This window comes from Rutidosis leptorrhynchoides, chromosome 7 (genome assembly GCF_046630445.1).
Source record: "Rutidosis leptorrhynchoides isolate AG116_Rl617_1_P2 chromosome 7, CSIRO_AGI_Rlap_v1, whole genome shotgun sequence".
In the NCBI taxonomy this organism is placed as follows: domain Eukaryota; kingdom Viridiplantae; phylum Streptophyta; class Magnoliopsida; order Asterales; family Asteraceae; genus Rutidosis; species Rutidosis leptorrhynchoides.
In genome coordinates, this window is record NC_092339.1 from 378999122 (window position 1) to 379020785 (window position 21664).

At 38.0% G+C, this 21664-nt stretch overlaps 1 protein-coding gene across 1 annotated transcript in view; it reads right to left on the reverse strand.

The window, feature by feature from the left end:
* LOC139858851 (putative pentatricopeptide repeat-containing protein At1g64310) overlaps positions 1–15658 on the reverse strand; it is a 34442-nt gene extending 18784 nt beyond the window's left edge. The window contains exons 1-2 of the mRNA XM_071847687.1: positions 15600–15658; positions 13634–14995 (exon numbers count right to left, since the gene is read on the reverse strand). Of these exons, the coding sequence (XP_071703788.1) occupies positions 13634–14995; positions 15600–15658 (1421 nt within the window). The remainder of the gene's footprint in view (positions 1–13633; positions 14996–15599) is intronic.
* Between the last annotated feature and the right edge of the window lie 6006 nt (positions 15659–21664).

Sequence of the window (21664 nt, forward strand, 5' to 3'; positions counted from 1 at the left end):
TGTCCCGATTTGCGAAATGATAATGTGAAGCGGTTAGAGAAGGCGGCAGGTACGGCTAGGGGTCGCAACTATTTGATGACCAATGATGAAGCCAAACAATCGCACGAAGTTATCTCAGGTACTTACATGGTTAATTCTAATCCAGCAAGGATTCTTTTCGATAGCGGTGCAAATTTGTCGTTTGTGTCTCCTAAATTTGTGCCTAAACTTAATAGACCGTTAGCTAAGTTAAGTCGTCCGATAGAAGTCGAAATAGCGGACGGCAAGACGGTGCTAGTGGTTGATGTGTGTGAAAATTGTGATGTTGTTTTTGGTGCCGAAACCTTTAAAATTGATCTTATTCCAATGACCTTGGGCGACTTTGATATTGTCGTTGGTATGGATTGGCTCGATCGTTATAGAGCCGATATTGCATGCCATGATAAGTTTATTCGTGTGAAGACCCTAAGTGGGGGAGAGTTAATAATTCATGGTGATAAGCGAAGGAGACCGGTGCCGATATGCACTTTTGCACGGGCACGTCGTTTTGTTGTTACCGGTGGCATGGCTTTCCTTGCTCATGTTGTTGATACACGCAATGAGCCACCACCTATTCGTGAAATTCCGGTTGTTAGTGAATTCGAAGACGTTTTTCCGGACGAATTACCGGGTGTTCCGGCGAAAAGACAAGTTGAGTTTCGTATTGAGTTGGTTCCGGGAGCTACTCCCATTGCTAAAACTCCTTATCGTTTAGCACCAACGGAAATGCAAGAGTTGTTAAATCAAACCCAAGAGTTGCTCGAGAAGGGTTTTATTCGACCGAGTGCTTCGCCATGGGGCGCTCCGGTGTAATTTGTGAAGAAGAAAGATGGTAGTATGCGTATGTGCATTGATTACCGTGAGTTGAATAAAGTGACGATCAAGAATCATTATCCATTACCTAGGATTGACGATTTATTTGATCAACTTCAAGGTGCAACGTATTTCTCTAAGATCGACCTACGGTCCGGCTATCACCAAATGCGGGTCCGTGAGGAAGACATAGAGAAAACGGCTTTTCGAACGCGTTACGGGCATTATGAGTTTGTAGTTATGCCCTTTGGTCTTACGAATGCACCGGCGGCATTCATGGATCTTATGAACCGGGTGTGCCAACCTATGTTGGACAAGTCGGTAATAGTCTTCATTGACGACATACTAGTCTACTCGAAAAGTATGAACGAACATGAACGTCATTTGCGGGAAGTATTGAAGACACTACGAAAGGAGAAGTTGTATGCAAAGTTCTCCAAATGTGAATTTTGGCTAAGGGAAGTTCAATTCCTTGGTCATATTGTGAATGAAAACGGTATTCAAGTAGATCCGGGGAAGATCGAAACGGTGAAGAGTTGGGGACGACCGACTACGCCTACGGAAATCCGAAGTTTTCTCGGATTGGCCGGTTATTATCGTCGGTTTATCCAAGATTTTTCTAAGATCGCTTCTTCAATGACGAAATTGACAAGGAAGAATGCGAGATTTGTTTGGGAGAACGAGCAAGAAATTGCTTTTCAATTGTTAAAAGAGAAGTTGTGTCAAGCTCCGGTGTTAGTGTTACCGGAAGGTGTTGAAGACATGGTGGTTTATTGTGATGCTTCCTTAAATGATCTCGGGTGTGTTCTAATGCAAAGAGGTAAAGTCATTGCTTATGCCTCTCGACAATTAAAGGAACATGAAACGAGATATCCGACTCATGATCTTGAGTTGGCGGCAGTTGTGCATGCGTTGAAAATTTGGCGCCATTACTTGTATGGTGTCAAGTGTACGATTTATTCGGATCATAAGAGTTTGAAACATCTCTTTAATCAACGAGATTTGAATTATCGCCAACGTAGGTGGATGGATGTGGTGAAAGACTACGATTGTGAAATACTTTATCATCCGGGTAAGGCAAATGTGGTCGCGGATGCGTTGAGTCGAAAGAGTCAACATCCGGCGATAAAAGTGGGGTCGTTACGTTTGATTATTACCAACGATTTTCTTGAAAAGCTTGGTGAGATTCAAATAGAGGCTTATGTTCACAACAAGCATACGGAGCGAATCGTGGGCCAATCGGAGTTTATTACTATGGGTCCGCGTGGTTTGTTGTCTTTTCAAGGAAGGGTGTGGGTGCCTAAGATGGGTGATTACCGACGAGTGCTACTTGATGAAGCACATAAGTCAAAATACTCCATTCATCCGGGCGCGACGAAAATGTATCTTGACTTGAAGAAAGATTATTGGTGGCCGGGCATGAAACGTGATGTTGTGAAGTATGTTGAGCAATGTGTCACGTGTTTACAAGTAAAAGCCGAACACCAAAAGCCGTATGGTAAGTTGCAACCGTTAGAAATCCCGAAATGGAAATGGGAGCACGTTACCATGGATTTCATTACAAAGTTACCTAAAACGGCGAGAACCCAATTCGATTCGATTTGGGTTATAGTTGACCGTTTGACAAAAAGCGCTTTGTTTCTTCCCATTAAAGAAGCGATATCGTCAGAGACTTTGGCTAAGTTGTTTATCAAGGAAGTGGTCTCGCGACATGGGGTTCCTATATCTATTATTTCGGATCGAGATACCCGTTTTACATCTCGGTTTTGGGAAAAGTTTCATGAAGATATGGGAACGCAATTGAAGTTGAGCACGGCATATCATCCTCAAACGGACGGGCAAACCGAACGTACGAATCAAACTTTGGAAGATATGTTACGGGCGTGCATCATTGACTTTGGTGGTAGTTGGGATGAGCATTTGCCTTTGGTGGAGTTCTCGTACAATAATAGTTATCATACTAGTATCGGGATGCCACCTTACGAAATGCTTTATGGGCGTAGGTGTCGAACTCCCGTTTGTTGGGGAGAAGTGGGTCAAAGAGAGATCGAGAGTACCGATTTGGTTTTAGAGACAAATAGCAAGATCGATTTGATTCGTGAACATTTGAAGAAGGCTCAAGATAGGCAAAAGTCGTATGCCGATAAACGTAGACGAACGATCGAATTTCAAGAAGGCGATATGGTGATGCTTAAGGTTTCGCCATGGAAGGGTATTATTCGATTTCGAAAACGGGGAAAGTTAGCTCCTCGGTTTATTGGGCCATTCAAAGTTTTAGCTCGTGTTGGCGAAGTTGCTTATCGTTTGGAATTACCCGAAGAACTTGCGGGGATCCATAATACATTTCATGTTTCCCACCTCCGTAAGTGTCTTGCGGATGATTCCTCATGGATGCCTTTAGACGAGATCGAGCTAAACAACAAGTTAGAATATGTCGAGGAACCGATTGCTATCCTTGACGAGAAGGTGAAAATGTTGAGGAATAAAGAGGTGGGAACTTTCAAGGTTCAATGGCGGCGAAGTAAAGGTTCCGAGTTTACTTGGGAGCCCGAAGAGTTTGTCTTGGTTTATCTTCCTGCTTGTCATGCGGCGTGGATTGCGAGGTCGCAATCCGGTTCAAGTGGGGGAGAGTTGTAAGATCCTGTTTTCTTTTGGGTCTGGACGCCGTCCAACAATTTGGGACGCCATCCTAGATCGAAGACCTGGACGCCGTCCAACAATTTGGGACGCCGTCCCAGTTCGAAGACCTGGACGCCGTCCAACATTTTGGGACGCCGTCCAGAATGGCTGGCAGGCATGTCTTTTTGCTTTTAAATATTTTAGATGGGTAAATTGGTAATTTCACTTGGTGGACGAATTAAAGGCCTTAGGATCAGTTTAGTGAGCTCATTACTTCATTTCTCAACCACCAAACATCATCCATTCATTCTAGAGAGAGAGGGGGTGGTTAAGTGTGAGAAAGCTCAAATCGGAGAAGAAGAAGCTTGTTTCGGGTTTTAGCTCGAGCATTAAAGTTGTTCATCTCCTCGTTAGCTTCGTTTTGATTGTTGGGGTAAGCCCTAAACTTAATTACCTTAGTTTAATGTGTTTAAGGGTTAGGGTTTGGGTTAGTATTGCACATAAAACCCATTTGTGAGTAATTTGGGGTTTTCGGGTAAGTTTGGGTCATGAAGACCCAAATGGTGACTAACTTAGGGTTTTGAAAGGGTAAATGGTGTAAATGGGTCTTAAAGACCTAAGTAAATACTAATACCCTTATAGTTAATGTTAGTGGGTGTGATTTGGGTTGTGGGTGACCCAAATGGGTGTGTTGACCTAGAAATGGGTCAAATGGGTCTTTGATGACCTAGGTTGTCTTGCAAGTATGAAAACGAGTTAACTTTGTGGTTAAAAGTGTGTTAATACCTTAATTGGCTAAAGTTAGGGTTTTTGGTGAAGTTAACCCATTATTAGGGTTAAAGGTGCAAAATGGGTCGGGATTGCACTTAGGGTCAAAAGACTCTAGATTGTTAAGTGAGTTGCTTGACCGACTTGAGTTGTGAATTGATTATGTGCTAAAATGTAATAGGTACGTTACATTGACGTTGCAAGTTCGGTTATCTTACACGAAGACTTTGAGGTGAGTGGAATAGTTATATGCGTATGTATATAATGTATCTATTTGTTGTAGCGTGAAAGGTGTAGTGTCGAGGTGTTAAGACACCACGTTTCACGTGAAGAGTGTAGCATCGAGGTGTTAAGATGCCACTCGGGTGTAGCATCGAGGTGTTAAGATGCCACCTAGGAGTGTAGTGTCGAGGTGTTAAGACACCACTCCGTAAAATAATGAGTGATGCATCGAGGTGTTAAGATGCCACTCGGGGTGATGTGCCGAGGTGTTAAGGTGCCACCCTAGGGGTTAGTGGTGCGAGGTGTTAAGTGCCCTAACGGATGTTACGAACACCGATGGCGTTTTCGCGAGCGCCGTTCCCTTGTACTATTGGTTAACCATGGTTATTTGTGTTGTAAGCGTATTATATTATTCGAGTTATATTTATATGCGGTTGTTATGCTAGCTCGGGGGTATTGGTGAATTATAGCTTGTTATTGCGACAATAAGCTAATGTCGTTTGCTAGCATGTTTGCGGTTGTGTAAGTGTATGCAAGTAGGTATAATTATATATGTATTCGTATAATTATTGCATTCACTAAGCCTTGCTTACCCTCTCGTTGTTTACTTTTTTTTATAGGCTCGGGCATTGACAAGGGTAAGAGCGTTCAATTGGATTAGTGATCTCCCGCTTGTTTTGTTAGGGGATGCTTTTGGGTGTTAGCTTTTGGAGTTCGACCGAGATTGGGTAGTTTAACCCCAAACACCATGCTCTAGTGTCGTTTGGAACTTAAACTTATATTTGGTCGAAACTTTTATTTTAGAACGAAACTCGTAAAATGGGCGATGTGGACCCGTTGATGTAAACTTGATTTGATGATGAAAATCTCTTAGTTTCACTTATATTGACTTGTGGTAAAAAGGTTTCCGTTTGAAAGTGTCGGGAAGTGGGTTTTCCGCTCGTGTGAGTTGGACCCGTGATCAGTGGCTGGAAGGCCATTGGGACGCCGTCCCAATTGCTTGGACGCCGTCCCAGTTGTTTGAGCTGGACGAAGTCCCAAAACTCTGGACGCCGTCCCACCCTTCTGAGCTGGACGCCGTCCAGGATTCTGGACGCCGTCCAGATGCACTGCCTTAAATTTTTTTTTTTTTTGTACGCGTTTTTGGGTTATGAAGTCGGGTTGTTACAGCCGTTTTGTAGATAATCAAGCATACAATCTAACTAACCACTTACCAACAACAATCCATGGCATTCAATACATCAAAAGTGCATTTCAAGTTCATCAAACCCTAACCCAAATTCACCAAAATCGCTAATCAAGTTTATGAAGTTTTCTAAAACAACCTACACATCAAATTGAAGCTAGTGATGTTAGGAACACATTTAATACATGCATTTATAACATTTAACATCATTCAAACAACCAAATCACCAAATCAAACACACCAAAGTTTATGTTCATGCTAGTTACTTCAAATAACAAAATCGAACATATAAATCATATATTCATGTTAGACTTGAGCCATAGACACTAATTAACAACTTATAAGTTAAAAACATCAAGAACACAAAATCTAGTGATTTTAGAAAGTTACCCAAATGTAATGAAATCGGTATGGAATCGAAGAGGAAGTTGTAAGGATTCCAAATATGTAATTTGTTTTGATTGAAGCTTGCTCGATTGGAATTAGATGATGATTCTTTGAAATGAAGATTGAGAGAAATTTGAAAAGTATTAATTGAAAATGGAAATGAAATGAAAAATAAAAAAAAATGGGGAGGTGGGGTTGACTAGTCAAAGCTAGTCACCTCTTTAGCACCCTGGCAAAATTAGTCCCTCAAGTTCGGTTGCGGGTGCGTGAGTTACCTAAACAAGATGTTTTAAAACGCGTATTAACGGAAGATGTTATAATCATATAACGGACTTTAAATAATTAAACGAAAAAGTAAACGGAAAAAGGCGGGATGTTACATTACCTACTCCTTAAAAGAAATTTCGTCCCAAAATTTAAGTAGACGTAGTAGTCGTTGTTTCTTCCTCGGAATCTTGCGTTTCCGGAACCGGGAACAACTGAGGGTATTTCTTTTGCATTTGGTCTTGTCTTTCCCAAGTAAACTCGGGTCCCCTTTTGGCGTTCCAACGGACTTTAACAATCGGAATTCGGCTTTGTTTCAAAGTCTTGACGGAGGTGTCCACAATTTCAACCGGTTCCTCCACAAAATGAAGTTTGTCATCAATAGTAAGTTCCTCGAGAGGGATGACGATAAATGGTTCGGCAAGACACTTTTTCAAGTTAGATACATGAAAGGTAGGATGAACGGAGCTCAATTGAGGTGGAAGATCTAAATGATAAGCAACGGTTCCAATACGCTCCAAGATTTCGAAAGGACCAATATACCGCGAATTTAGCTTCCCGCGTTTCCCAAAACGGATTACACCTTTCCAAGGTGCGACCTTTAACATTACTCGGTCACTGACTTGAAATTCGAGGTCGTTGCGTCTTTTGTCGGTGTAGCACTTTTGACGACTTCGGGCAGTCCTAAGCCTATCTCGGATTTGAACGATTTTCTCGGTGGTTTCGTGAATGAGTTCGGGTCCGGTGATTTGTGTGTCGCCTACTTCGGCCCAACAAATAGGTGAACGACATTTTCGGCCATATAGCGCTTCAAAAGGTGCGGCTTTAATACTCGCGTGATAACTATTGTTGTAAGAGAACTCAGCGAGAGGTAAGTGCTTGTCCCAAGCTTTTCCAAAATCAACCACGCAAGCTCGTAACATGTCCTCCAAGGTTTGAATTGTGCGTTCGCTTTGTCCATCGGTTTGAGGATGATATGCGGTGCTCATGTCTAAATGCGTTCCCAACGCTTCTTGCAAGGTACGCCAAAATCTAGAAACAAAACGGCCATCTCGGTTAGAGATAATCGATAAAGGTACACCGTGTCGGGCTACGATCTCCTTGATGTAAAGTTGTGCAAGTTTCTCCATTTTGTCGGTCTCCTTCATGGCGAGAAAGTGTGCGGATTTGGTGAGACGGTCAACAATAACCCAAATGGTATCATAACCGCCCGTCGTTTTTGGTAGTTTGGTGATAAAATCCATTGTTATTCTTTCCCACTTCCATTGCAGGATTTCAGGTTGTTGAAGTAACCCGGATGGTCTTTGGTGTTCGGCTTTGACTTTGGAACATGTTAAACACTTGGCAACATAAGTAGGTACGTTCCTTTTGATGTTCGGCCACCAATATTGTTCTTTAAGGTCGTGGTACATCTTATTGGCACCGGGGTGAATCGAGTATCGTGACTTATGGGCTTCATCTAAAATAAGGCTTCGTAGGTCCCCATATCTAGGCACCCAAATCCTTCCGGTGAAATATCGGAGTCCGGTCTCCCTAATTTCGAATCGAGAGACGAGAATGTTCAAGAGCTCGTGTGAAACGTTTTCATCCTTGAGAGCCTCATCTTGGGCTACCCGAATTTGGCTATTAAGGTTGGTATGGATGGTGATGTTTAAGGCTCGGACACGAAGAGGCACCGCTCTTTCTTTTCGACTTAAGGCATCGGCTACTACATTTGCCTTTCCGGGATGGTAACGAAGCTCGCAATCGTAATCGTTTAAGGTTTCAATAAACCTTCGTTGTCTCATGTTTAGTTGCTTTTGATCGAAGATGTGTTGGAGACTTTTGTGATCGGTAAAGATAGTACTCTTGGTTCCATAAAGATAGTATCTCCACATTTTAAGTGCAAAGACAACAGCTCCGAGTTCGAGATCATGTGTCGTGTAGTTTCGTTCATGAATTTTGAGTTGTCGAGAAGCATAAGAAATGACTTTCGTTCGTTGCATCAATACACACCCAAAACCATGTTTCGAGGCGTCGCAATACACAACAAAATCATCGTTGCCTTCAGGAAGTGACAAGATAGGAGCGGTGGTTAGCTTCGTTTTCAAGATTTGAAATGCGGATTCTTGTTCGGTTGCCCAAACGAATTTTCTTCCCTTATGAGTTAACGCGGTTAGAGGACGAGCGACCAAAGAGAAATCTTTGATGAATCTACGATAGTATCCGGCGAGACCCAAGAATTGACGAATGTGAGTAGGAGTAGTAGGAGTCTCCCATTTACTGATGGCTTCGATTTTTGATGGATCGACTTTAATACCTTGGTCACTTACAACATGATCAAGAAATTGAACTTCCTTCAACCAAAATTCACACTTGGAGAATTTGGCATAGAGTCGTTCTTGTCTTAAAAGTTCAAGCACAAGTCGGAGGTGTTCGTCGTGTTCTTCTTCGCTTTTAGAATAAACCAAAATATCATCGATGAACACGATAACGAATTTGTCAAGATACGGTTTGCACACGCGGTTCATAAGATCCATGAACACCGCCGGTGCGTTAGTGAGACCAAATGGCATGACAAGGAATTCATAACTACCATAACGAGTTCGGAAAGCGGTTTTGGAGACATCTTCCCTCTTAACCCTTAATTGATGAGAACCCGAGCGAAGATCGATTTTCGAATATACACAAGACCCTTGTAGTTGATCAAAGAGGTCATCGATGCGAGGAAGAGGATATCGGTTCTTAACCATCAATTTTTTTAGTTCACGATAATCAATGCACATTCGTAGGGATCCGTCTTTCTTTTTAACAAACAAAATCGGAGCGCCCCAAGGTGAATGGCTAGGCTGGATAAAACCACGATCAAGTAGTTCTTGGATTTGACTTTGCAATTCTTGCATTTCGGATGGAGCGAGTCTATATGGTGCACATACTACGAGTGCGGCTCCCGGAATAAGATCGATTTGGAATTCAACCGGTCTATGAGGTGAAAGACCCGGCAATTCGTCGAGAAATATATCGGAATAGTCACTAACAATTGGCACATCATCGATGTGCTTCTCATCGGACTCGACTTTCTTAACATGACCAAGGATCGCAAAACAACCCTTACAGAGTAGTTTTCTAACTTTAATGCACGAAACGAGGTTGAGTCCTGTGCAACTCTTATCGCCATAGACGATCAAAGGTTCTCCGTACTCGATAGGAATCCGGATTGCGTTAAGATCACAAAGGATGTGAGATTTCGTTTTGGCTAGCCAATTCATACCGATTATTACATCGAAGCTTCCTAGTTCCATGGGTATCAAGTCAATTTAAAACTCATTACCCAAAATGTTTAACGTACACCCCCGGTAATATGTGTCGGCACTCAATAGTTTCCCGTTGGCCACTTCAATGATATAAGTGGTATCTAGTGGAAGTGGTGGAGTGCTAAAAGAATGAGTCAAAGTCTTGGATACAAAACTCTTATCGGCACCCGAATCGAATAAACAAGTAAAATAAGTGTTGTTGAGCAGAAACGTACCCGTGACTAATTCATTGTCATCTCGGGCTTCCTCGGTGTTGATGTTGAAAGCTCGGCCGCGTGTGTTGGGGTTGGCTTTCTTCTTCGGACATGCATTTCTAAAATGACCCGTTTGGCTACATTCATAACAAGTACCCGGTTTTGGTGCATTGGGCACCTTTTGAGCGACGGAGCGGCACTTCTACAATCGTTGGCCACATGACCACCCCTTTGGCACCGGTGACAAAATAGATTGCAACATTCACCATAGTGGTGTTTGTGGCATTTGTTGCAAAAGGGTTTATTTCCGCCATAACTTTTCTTGGCGTCGGAGGTGAAAGGCTTTTTGATGAAGTTGTTGTTGTAGTTGTTGCTTGATTGGGGGGCTTCCCATTTTCTTTTGTTGCCGCCCGATTTATCCTCGGCCTTAGGTGCCGGAACTACAATTTTGTCAACCGTTTCGATCAATTGGCGGGCCATGTTTAAGGCTTGTTGTAGGTTAGCGGGTTTGGATGACATCACTCATTGTTTGATGCTCTTTGGAAGACCATCCATATAGAGTTCAACCCTTTGAGATTCGGGGTTCACGAGGTTGGGACACATCAAGGATAGCTCGGCGAATCGTTGATTGTAGGCCTTGAGATCGTTTCCGACCGCCTTTAAAGTTCTTAGCTCTTGTTCGAGCTTTCGGGTTTCTTCACGAGGGAAATATTTGACGATCAACCTTTTCCTTAAATCGGCCCAAGAGAGGGCGTGAGCTTCATTGGTACCCACCGATTGTACATACTTGTTCCACCACGTGAGGGCGATACCGGCAAAGGTGTGGGTGGAGTATTTGACTTTATCTTGATCCCGACAACCGCTTATGCTAAAAACGGCTTCCGTTTGTTCGAACCATCGAGTGAGTACAACCGGTCCCCCGGTTCCATCAAAAGCGTGAGGTTTGCACCCCATGAAGGCTTTGTAGGAGCACCCTTCGATTGAGTTACCAGCCCCTTGATTGTTGTTGTTGTTATCATTATTGTTGTTATTGTTGTTGGTGGAGTGACCGGCCATGGCCGCCTCTACGGCGGTGGCTACCATTCGTTGTAGAGCTTGTTTGGGTGTCTCACGGCGTGGTCCACGGCGAGGAGCCATTGTTACTTCAAAACACAAGAATATCGTTGATTAGTATTCTTACTAATACTAATCATGATATGGAATGAGGATAGAGAGAAATTTTTCCTTGACTCGCCTTAAATTCTTTATGTCATAATGTCGGAATGTTCATATGAGTCACCGTAATATAATCCCGGAAATTATATTACACTAATTCATATGTGCATTCGACACTATTTCATATAGTCAAGGTGGCGCGTCAATTAAATCAAGTAACGTGAGATTAAGATTGAATAAGAATTAGATATGATAGAAGAGTTCGAGTATAATGCACAAGTAGTCAAGTAATTCCTACTTCAAGTCTATATACCGGTTGTAGTCTAGACTCACCAATGTACCCTATGACTCGGGGTCGACACCAATGAACTCTAAATCCCTACAACCAACGCTCTGATACCATCTGTAGCGACCCGACCAAATCATGTTTGACGGCGCCGACTACTTAGGTCCCGTTACGTGGTCATAAGTCTTTAACATGACGTTTGACCAAAATATGTCGCATTCATTTCATAAGTAAAAGGATGTTTCAAGTTTACAAGTGTAGTTCAAAAGACTAGTTACATTACAATGTTTAACGTACGAATGAAACCTATGCGACACAATTTAAAGTAGTCAAAAGACGCTCCAACTATGCATGTATACTCGACATCCAAGCAAGTATCAAAAAGAGTGCGGAAGCATGTATCAAGTAGCGTTCAAGGACATGAGAAAACATATAGTAAACTGTCAACGAAAACGTTGGTGAAATCATAGGTGTTTTAGTAAACGTTGCATTTGAACCACAAGATTTAATATAATATGATTATCTAAATCATTTGCATTTCAAAGTTTGTTATTTGTTTCGCGGGCACCCAATTATCAAACTTAACTGTTTTGCACCATTTGGGTAGTGTTAGAACATACACTAGACCCGAAAATATATTTCATCCGCTAACAGTAGCGAACCGTCCGAATGAGGCTCGTCAAGCCCATGTGATCACATAATATAAGTTCACGTTTACACCCTGCAAGTGTAACTAATGATAATTGAATTGAGGATTTTCGTTCAAACCCGTACATGGAATGTTCGTTTTCGTACTTGTGTTCAAAGTGTAAAAGTATGATACGTATATGTTTCTCATCCCATAGTTTAAAGCATAAAAGTTGTTTGAAAGCTGGGACTATGATCTCACCTTGAGTGCACGTATGAAAAGTACTTCACAAAGTAACGTGTGCAAAGGATAATGCTAGTCTTGACCTAAACAAATAGGTCGTATCAATAACGGTAAACACGATAGGTCAAAGATGTTCAATTAGTCCTATGGCTCGTTACGACTCGATTATGTAGCATGTGAATCAATTTGTCAAGTTTCATGCAAGATACAAGTATAGAAACAAGTTAGAAAGATTGCATAATCATTTGGTTAAGTTTGACAAAAAGTCAAACTTTGGTCGGTCAAAGTCAACGAAAAAGTCAACACGTTCGGGTCGGGTCCCGAACTATTTTTCTGAGGTTTTTATTCATATATAAGCATGTTAGAACAAGTTACATGTGAATCGGAGGTCCATAGCATGCCACACATTTTTCGTATATTGGACAAGGAGGTCAGAAGCTGGACACGCCTAATGTCGCGCCGCGACATAGGCTGGCCGCGCCGCGGCAATACATGCGAGCTGGTACCTGGCCAGTTTCAGTTTTCTAAGTCTCAAACCAAAACCTTTTTATGCATAAAACACAAACCGCAAACATTTAGAACTGGCATCTTATATCGTTGGAAAGCTCTTTTGACAAGGAAAACAACTAAGCACATTTCAATAACCAAAAACATCATTTGTAACAATCGACTTTCCAAAATAAATGATCCATTAATGTTCATCATAAATGCTCAAGTTCATAAATGCAAAAAATAGGATTCGGGAACTTAATGCATGCATTTAATACGCCGTTTTGTAGATAATCAAGCATACAATCTAACTAACCACTTACCAACAACAATCCATGGCTTTCAATACATCAAAAGTGCATTTCAAGTTCATCAAACCCTAACCCAAATTCACCAAAATCACTAATCAAGTTTATGAAGTTTTCTAAAACAACCTACACATCAAATTGAAGCTAGTGATGTTAGGAACACATTTAATACATGCATTTATAACATTTAACATCATTCAAACAACCAAATCACCAAATCAAACACACCAAAGTTTATGTTCATGCTAGTTACTTCAAATAACAAAATCGAACATACAAAATCATATATTCATGTTAGACTTGAGCCATAGACACTAATTAACAACTTATAAGTTAAAAATATCAAGAACACAAAATCTAGTGATTTTAGAAAGTTACCCAAATGTAATGAAAACGATATGGAATCGAAGAGGAAGTTGCAAGGATTCCAAATATGTAATTTGTTTTGATTGAAGCTTGCTCGATTGGAATTAGATGATGATTCTTTGAAATGAAGATTGAGAGAAATTTGGAAAGTATTAAATGAAAATGGAAATGAAATGAAAAAGGGAAAAAATGGGGAGGTGGGGTTGACTAGTCAAAGCTAGTCACCTCTTTGGCACCCTGGCAAAATTAGTCCCTCAAGTTCGGTTGCGGGTGCGTGAGTTACCTAAACAAGATGTTTTAGAACGCGTATTAACGGAAGATGTTATAATCATATAACGGACTTTAAATAATTAAACGGAAAAGTAAACGGAAAAAGGCAGGATGTTACAAAATCCCATCATCCACATGCTCTCCTAAAGAGTCAATAACATCATAAGCCTCATCCAAATCTCCACCCATACCAAGAAGTTTCACATAGTTAACACAATGCTCGGTTTTTGGTTTAATCCCAAAATCAACTTCCATTCTTCTGAAAATATCACGTCCCTCTTTGATAAAACCGCCATGTGAGCAAGCACATAATAGACCAGCAAATGTAGATTCGTCAGGTTTTAAACCTCTTTCAAGAACCATCTTAAACACTTCAAACGCCTCAGTTGCAAGTCCATACAAACCAAGACTCGTTATTACTGAATTGTATGCAACAATATTTCTCTTAGGAATTTGATCGAACACCTTGAGTCCCATTTCCAAAAAACCACACTTTGAATACATGTCTATTAAAGCAGAAGACACCACAATTTCCGAATCAAGGTTATTACGTATGGCAAATCCATGTATCTCAACACCTTTTGCTAAAGTTACAAGCTGTGCAGTAACAGAAAGAACAGTAGCAAGGAGTATACAATCCGTCTTAATACCTTCCGAATTCATTTTCTTGAAATAAACCAACGCCTTATGGTACTCACCAGATTGTGAAAAACCAGAGATGAAGGCAGACCATGTTACTAAATCAGGCTGTGACAGATTATCAAATACTTTATAAGCCGAATGCATATAACTACATCTTGAGTACATACTAACAAGCATACTACTTGCATGTGCATTCGAACCAAACCCTTTATGTAAACAATAGCAGTGAATACTTTGACCAACATCAAGCAAACTTGAATTAGTGAAACCGGATAATAATCCTACCATTGTATACCCATCAGGATTAATCTCGAGTCTCCTCATCATAATAAACAAATGCAACCCTTTCTCCCAGTACCCACAACATCCATAACCTGCTATCATGGTGTTGTATAAAACCAAGTCGTGTTCTTTTAATCTATCGAAGACCATTCGGGCATCATCAATGAGACCTAGTTTAGAGTAAGCTGACACAATTGCACTACCAGAAACAGGTCCTAAATTATAAACAATTAATAGTCCATGAACAATCTTAAGACTATAAAGATTAAAGCTTTCTGCACAAGCACGTAAAAGGCAAGCAAATGTGAAATTATCAGGGTCTCTTACTGAAGATAACATTTGTTTAAATAGTGTACTTGCGTCAAGAAAATAATGGGATTGTGCATAAGCTCTAATAATGGAGTTCCATGTATAGACAGTTCTGTTAGGACTTTCATCGAACAGGTTGTAGGCAGAGTTAAGATCATTACTGTTTGCGTAGAACCTAATGATTTTAGTAGGGTAAAATGGGTCATGAAGAAGGCATGTCTTGATGAGTAAAGCATGGAAGGATTTGGTTTTGATTAGACCACAGATAACGCAGGCGTTTGTCGCCCTATTCCGCCCACAAACGCCCCACAAACGCCCGGAATGGGGCGTTTGTCTAGGGGCGTTTGTCACGCAAAGACGCTGGTACAAACGCATTTTCGGACGACGTGGCACGTTTTGATTGGACCAAATATCATAGCCGTTGAAACATAGCCGTTAGTGATTTTTTTTTTCCTCTTTTTTTCTTCTATAAATACACTCTTTATTTTCATTTTTCACACACTAATTCACTCCACACTCACATATATATAAAAGTTTATATATTCTTTTTGTTTTAGAAACTAAAAAATATGGATCTTTTTGTAATGTAATGTTTTTTTTTTTTTTTTTTTATTGTAATGTTTTTTTTTTAAATAATTAATGTACTTTTGTCTAATTTATTTTATATTTTGTATTAAACAAAATAAAAACTAATTTAAAAACAATTAAAAAAAAGAAAAAGAAAATGCCACGTCACAGTCTTATCATGACAAAAGCCCCCCATTACAACTTCTCCCAAAATGTCATGGCTCAGTCACAGTTTTTCCCCAAAAAGTGCACTTCACCCACTCCACGTCACAATCACCAATATCTGTGGTCTTAGGGTTTGATTTAACTTTGAGAGCTCAAATACAAGTGACTTGAAATGAATGAACATCAAAAGTATGTAACGAAAATTGGAAGTATTGGATGATTGATTAGAAAGGGGTTTAAATTATGGAGGCTAGAGTTTGGGTTTCAAATGTATTCATGTTAACTTAGAACCCCTTGTAACTACAATTATATAGTTGAGTTAAAGATACGAGACCAATATCTGTTTTTATATCGGTTATTGAGCAGTAAAAATGGTTTTGTAGCTGAATTGTTTTGCATTACGAGGTTTATTGGGTTATTGTATGTGTATAGTGAAATCAATATATCACTAGTGCTACTTAATTCGGTCAATTTGAACCTGAATAGAGTGGACAAGGTATAATGATTATATTCGGTTGATAAAGAGTACACGTTACTTAAGGAGTAGAGTGTTTATTTCTTCTAACGTCGAGGACAACCGGAATAAGCTAATCTTATATGGAATCACTCCACTCCGTCGAAAGTGGTGATATTTCGTTGGCTAACAATTTAAAGGTGCATTCCGGTTAGAGGGTCATTTTCATTGACAAGTGTTGACGTAAAAATACTGTGGTCCACGTGGAACCCGTCGAACACCTATTTCTATTGTGTCATTGGGCTTTCAAATTTTGTGCTTATAAGCCCGCCGGCTATTTGGGTTATAGGGTTAGGTAGAAATAAGTTTGCTTTTGAAGGAGAGTTTTCTGTTTTCGTATTGGACTTCAACGCTTGTATCCATTACGAAGAGTTTTGTTCGTGAATTTCCACCCGAGTGTCTTGTGCATCAACGCGTGCTTGTAGTCTGGTTATGATTGCAGGTGGTTCTAGATTTACCATTGATGGAGAAAAGTAGGGAAAGTGATAATGGAACGAAATTGATAAGGTGCAAGTTATAATGTAATGAAACTATTAATGTAATAGCGAATGTGTATTGCACAAAAGGACTTATAGCATAGTGGTATTCAAGAAGCCTTTTAAGTAAATTAATAGGTGTTGTGTCTGTGAGTTGTCGTTAAAAAATAGAGTGAACTTAATGGAAGAATTTTTATTTGTTGAAATGGAAATAGTACTGAGATTACAATATTAAGATAAGAAAAATACAATTCTCAAAAGTAAAACAATGAATGCTATTCTCACCAAACCAATCACTATATGTTAATGTGTTATTCTTCACAATAACAAACTAAAAAAAACTAAATCAATCTTAGTCGTTGATCATTTACTCCATGCAATTTTTCTTGTGTAAACTATCCATTCACTTGACTTGGGCTGAGCTTCTTTAGGCTGCATTAAGTTTGTAACGGGTTTTTCTTATAAATAAGAGATACGAAGATGTAAACGAAGAAAAGGAACACAAGAGATACTGTCTCAACGAGCTGTGATTCAAAACAAATTACAAGGTAAAAAATCATCTAACCTTAGCTGACAGAAAACACTAACTAACAACATATGATAAACATATAGGGAGAGAGATTCACTTGAAACGGAGAAGCATACCCAAGTACCCAACAACAACATTTACGGCTCCTCATTCAGATAACATATCTTTAAACAATAAAATAAAAGGTTTCAATATTACTAAAACTAATAATAAACAAATACAAACAGAAGACAAAATTACCCCGTTGGACCCTTTAACTGTTCCAAATTGCGTGGATAACCCTAAGCATTTTTTTATTTGGTTTGTTACCAATGTTTGTATAAGTTACATAGTTGATCACCCTAAACATTTTTTATTTGGATAACCCTAAACATTTTTTTAAATACGGTTAAGTTGTGACATATACTTTACATATGAGGATAATTTCATTGTGAAGGTAAAATATGAATTTGTCTTTTCTTTTTCTCCTTTCACCTTGACCCTAAAAAGACTTAAACATGAAATTTAACCATACAATAAGAGATTTTAAACTTAACGGAAAAAAAAATGTATTAACTTGAAGGAGAAATTACCCTAACAAGGTTTTTACTTGTTCACAAGTGAAAGAGGATTACATTACATTCGGGGACGCCAAATGAAAATCAACGTTCTTCGTCCACCTCCTCATCAGCAGCAGCAGATTAGTTGAAATCAGAGCAATAGTAGGAGGCAAGATGACTACAATGAAATCGCCGCCATCGTCGTGGATAAAGAAAAAAAAGTAAGAAAGATCGGGAATATATAAGAAAAAGTAAAATAAGACAAAACTGGAAACATAATAATAATAAAAAACGATAGAAAAAATAATACTCTCGGGCGTCTTAAAAGGAAATACACTGATAGCCATTGTCATCTACAACACATTACATTAAATTCGAAAGAGATAACAGAATTAGGCGGGCAAGGCAGGGTTTATATGTAGTAATAATAATAATGTAAATATAACAGTAATCATAAAAAAAAGTGTTATATTATAGTAAACTCACCGTTGTTTATAGGTTTCAAGGGAATGGAATTTCAGTTTTAATAAATCATAATCCCAATAATTGTTGACTACAATCAATCAAACAATTCAATTTGTTATTTGTTTAATAATAATAATAATAATAATAATAATAATAATAATAATAATAATAATAATAATAATAATAATAATAACATCTGGGATTAATAATTTATTATACGAAAAAGGAGAGAGAAATTTAAGCACGTACCACTCACATCTATCACTCCTTCGAAAACAATATAATGGGAGTTGATGAAACTTTTACCGAAAAACTCATCACAATTCCAGAGATCAACTTTCATAGCTTGAAATTTATCCTTACGAAACTCTTTCAAGTTGACAAAAAAGAAGCTGTAAACCTCATCCTCCGTCATTTTGGTGAAAATGTTAACAACTTCTTCCATCATCAGGTGGATGAGACTTATTATCTCCAATTCGAAAGCAGCCTGAAATGAAAAGAGAAAGTTATGGTGAAGCAAATTAATTATAAGAAGAAAAAAAACAAGGAGGATACATTAGAAAATTAAAAATGGGTAAATTGTTGTTGTGTTCAGGTCTGTCTGTCTGAGATAAACAAAGACACTTGTGTATCATGACAGATGGTGTGACAACCCGGAAATTTCTGACAAAATTTAAACTTTATCTTTAAATGATTTAATGTTTCCGACACGATAAATAAAGTCTGTAATATTGATTCTCAAAATTTTTGAACTAATGTTATATATTCAGTTAACCTTTGACTATAGACCGACGATTCACGATCATCTATTTGTAAATATATATATATATATATATATATATATATATATATATATATATATATATATATATATATATATATATATATATATATATATAATAAGTTGAAATATTAATTATTAAAATTAATTATAAATAACTTGCAATGTGTATTTAAAAACTAATTTATGTATATTAAATAAAGATATATACATATATATATAATTTCAAGTTATTTAGTAAACGATAGTAACATTCGTTTATTGATTCGATTGATATTTAGATAAATGAACTAAAACGTTTCAGATAAACAAGTAAAACACTAATTTGCCACAGTATTTTCGAATTGCTACAGTACCCAAAATGCTACAGTGTCAACTATGCACGTGAATTTAATATAATATATAATTAATTATATAAATTAAATATACTATATTAATATAATAATATGTCGACGAACTAGTGTACAAAACAGATGTGAGCTGGAAATTGGTCCCATGCGATCGCATGGGAATAACCCATCAAAGCCATGCGATCGCATGGCTATGGGGGACAGGCAGAGTGCTATAAATTTCGAACGTTTTCTGATTTCTGATTCAATTCTTCTTCTATCTCTCTATCTCTCGTATCTATATATATATATATATATATATATATATATATATATATATATATATATATATATATTATAATAATAATAATATTATTATTATTATTATTATTATTATTATTATTAAGATTATTATTATTAATCTTAATATTATTATTATTATTATTAAGATTATTATTATTAATCTTAATATTATTAGTAGTATTATTATTAATTAGTATTATACATAAAATACTACGACGGAGTGCTGTTCGAATAATTTAAAAACGGGTTTTACGAGCGGGGCAGAGCTAAGGAAACTATGGGTTATAGCTATGGAGGTTATGAGTAATATTCATGGGTATTATTCGCAAGTCAAACCTAGTGTTTATCATCTCCGTTGCGTCTACGTACTTTCCTACAATATTGAATCACAATATTGATACGTAAGCATTTATATCTTATCTATTATATATTAATAGTGTATCCCTTACTAGTGCTCGAGTATATATGTTTATGCATGCTTGTATGCTAAATCTTTTCGTTAAACAGTTTACGATGAATCACGAATTAAATACATATATTAATGATAAAAGGTATATGATATGCATGTTTTTGGAAAGCTGACGAAAAATCAATAACTTTTCATTTAGAAATCGCGTAATTTCGATGAACGAATTAAAAGATATGACCAACTGAATTATGATTGACGTTAATTGAAATTGCTTTTGAATCTGCAATTAAGATTTAAACAACTTGTTTACGAGATTGATAAAATGAATTTTTTAAATATTACCAGCCGAGTAAATGAATTCTTATATAAGGCACGTCTCGTTTTGTTGAACAATTGTCAAAACTGATTGTTTTATCATATTTTAAAGCCTTATAAAAACTATAGTTTAATTTTACAAGAATTGGAAAAACTGTGTGAAATGTTAAAATGTTTCGATTGACTTTTTGAATTGACTTCTGATAACTTTTGTATGTCGATCTCGAGCATTAGGATTGTGATACACTATGACCCAACCTAGTTTATTAGACATATATTGATCAACATATGTTCTCTAGGTTGAGATCTACGGTTAATCTTGCATTCCAAGTTACGGTCACTTTTTGATGAATGACCTTATGTGCTGCTAAGGTGAGTTTCATTTGCTCCCTTTTTAATTGCTTTTGCAATCTATATTTTTGGGCTGAGAATACATGCAATTTATTTTAAACGCAATGGATACAAGTACATACTAAATTCTACACTGAGTTTAAACCCAAAATCCCTTAGCTTTGGTAACTAGTAACTGCCAGTTTTAAGAACTGGTGGGCGCTAGTAGTAGTATATGGATCCATAGGGCTTGATATCCCTGTCCAAGTTAGAGCACTAGCCATTTAACGGACGTATACTATTTGAGAAGCGTACACGTTGGTTTGCGTGTATTATTAAGATGATTAAACAAAGGGTATAAATTTTATATACATTAAGTTTAGTTACCAGGGTGCTCAATTTCGTAGAATATTTTGATAACTGTTTCTGGATGAAACAACTGAAAACTTGTGATTCACCTTTATATACAGATTATGCGCAATATTAAAACTATGAACTCACCAACCTTTGTGTTGACACTTTTAAGCATGTTTATTCTCAGGTTTCTAGAAGTCTTCCGCTGTTTGCTTATACGTTATACAAGCTATGTCCATGGAGTCATACATGCTTTATTCAAGAAAACTTTGCATTCACAAAATCATCACCATGTATCTTGTTTTAACTGCATTATCAACGGATGTAGTATTGTAAACTATTATATACAGTGATTGTCTATACGTAGAAATCATCAGACGTCGAAAACCTTGGATTTATATATATTCATTTATGGTGTGTCTTTTCAAAAGAATGCAATGTTTACAAAACGTATCATATAGAGGTCAAAACCTCACTATGAAATCGATGAATGATGTATTCGTCCAAATGGATTTGGACGGGTCGTCACAGATGGATTCTGAACCTTAAATTAAAAAAATAAATCAAATCAAAATTCTAACTACTAAAAAAATAATAGAATATGAGGCGTACAGTAATAAGTTGAATAGCATAGGACCGTTAGTCTTGGAAAAATTTGGAATTAAACTCATTCAACTCATCAATTTTTACAGCAGCATAATCACCCAGGATCTTGCCACGTCCCTCACAAAACATCTTAAACATCTCAAGGGTTTTGCTATTGCTATCGCCGACTTATATGATGCCAAAACATAATTCCCAGTAACGCATTTGGACCACTCTAGACTCACTTTTAAAGGGCTCGGC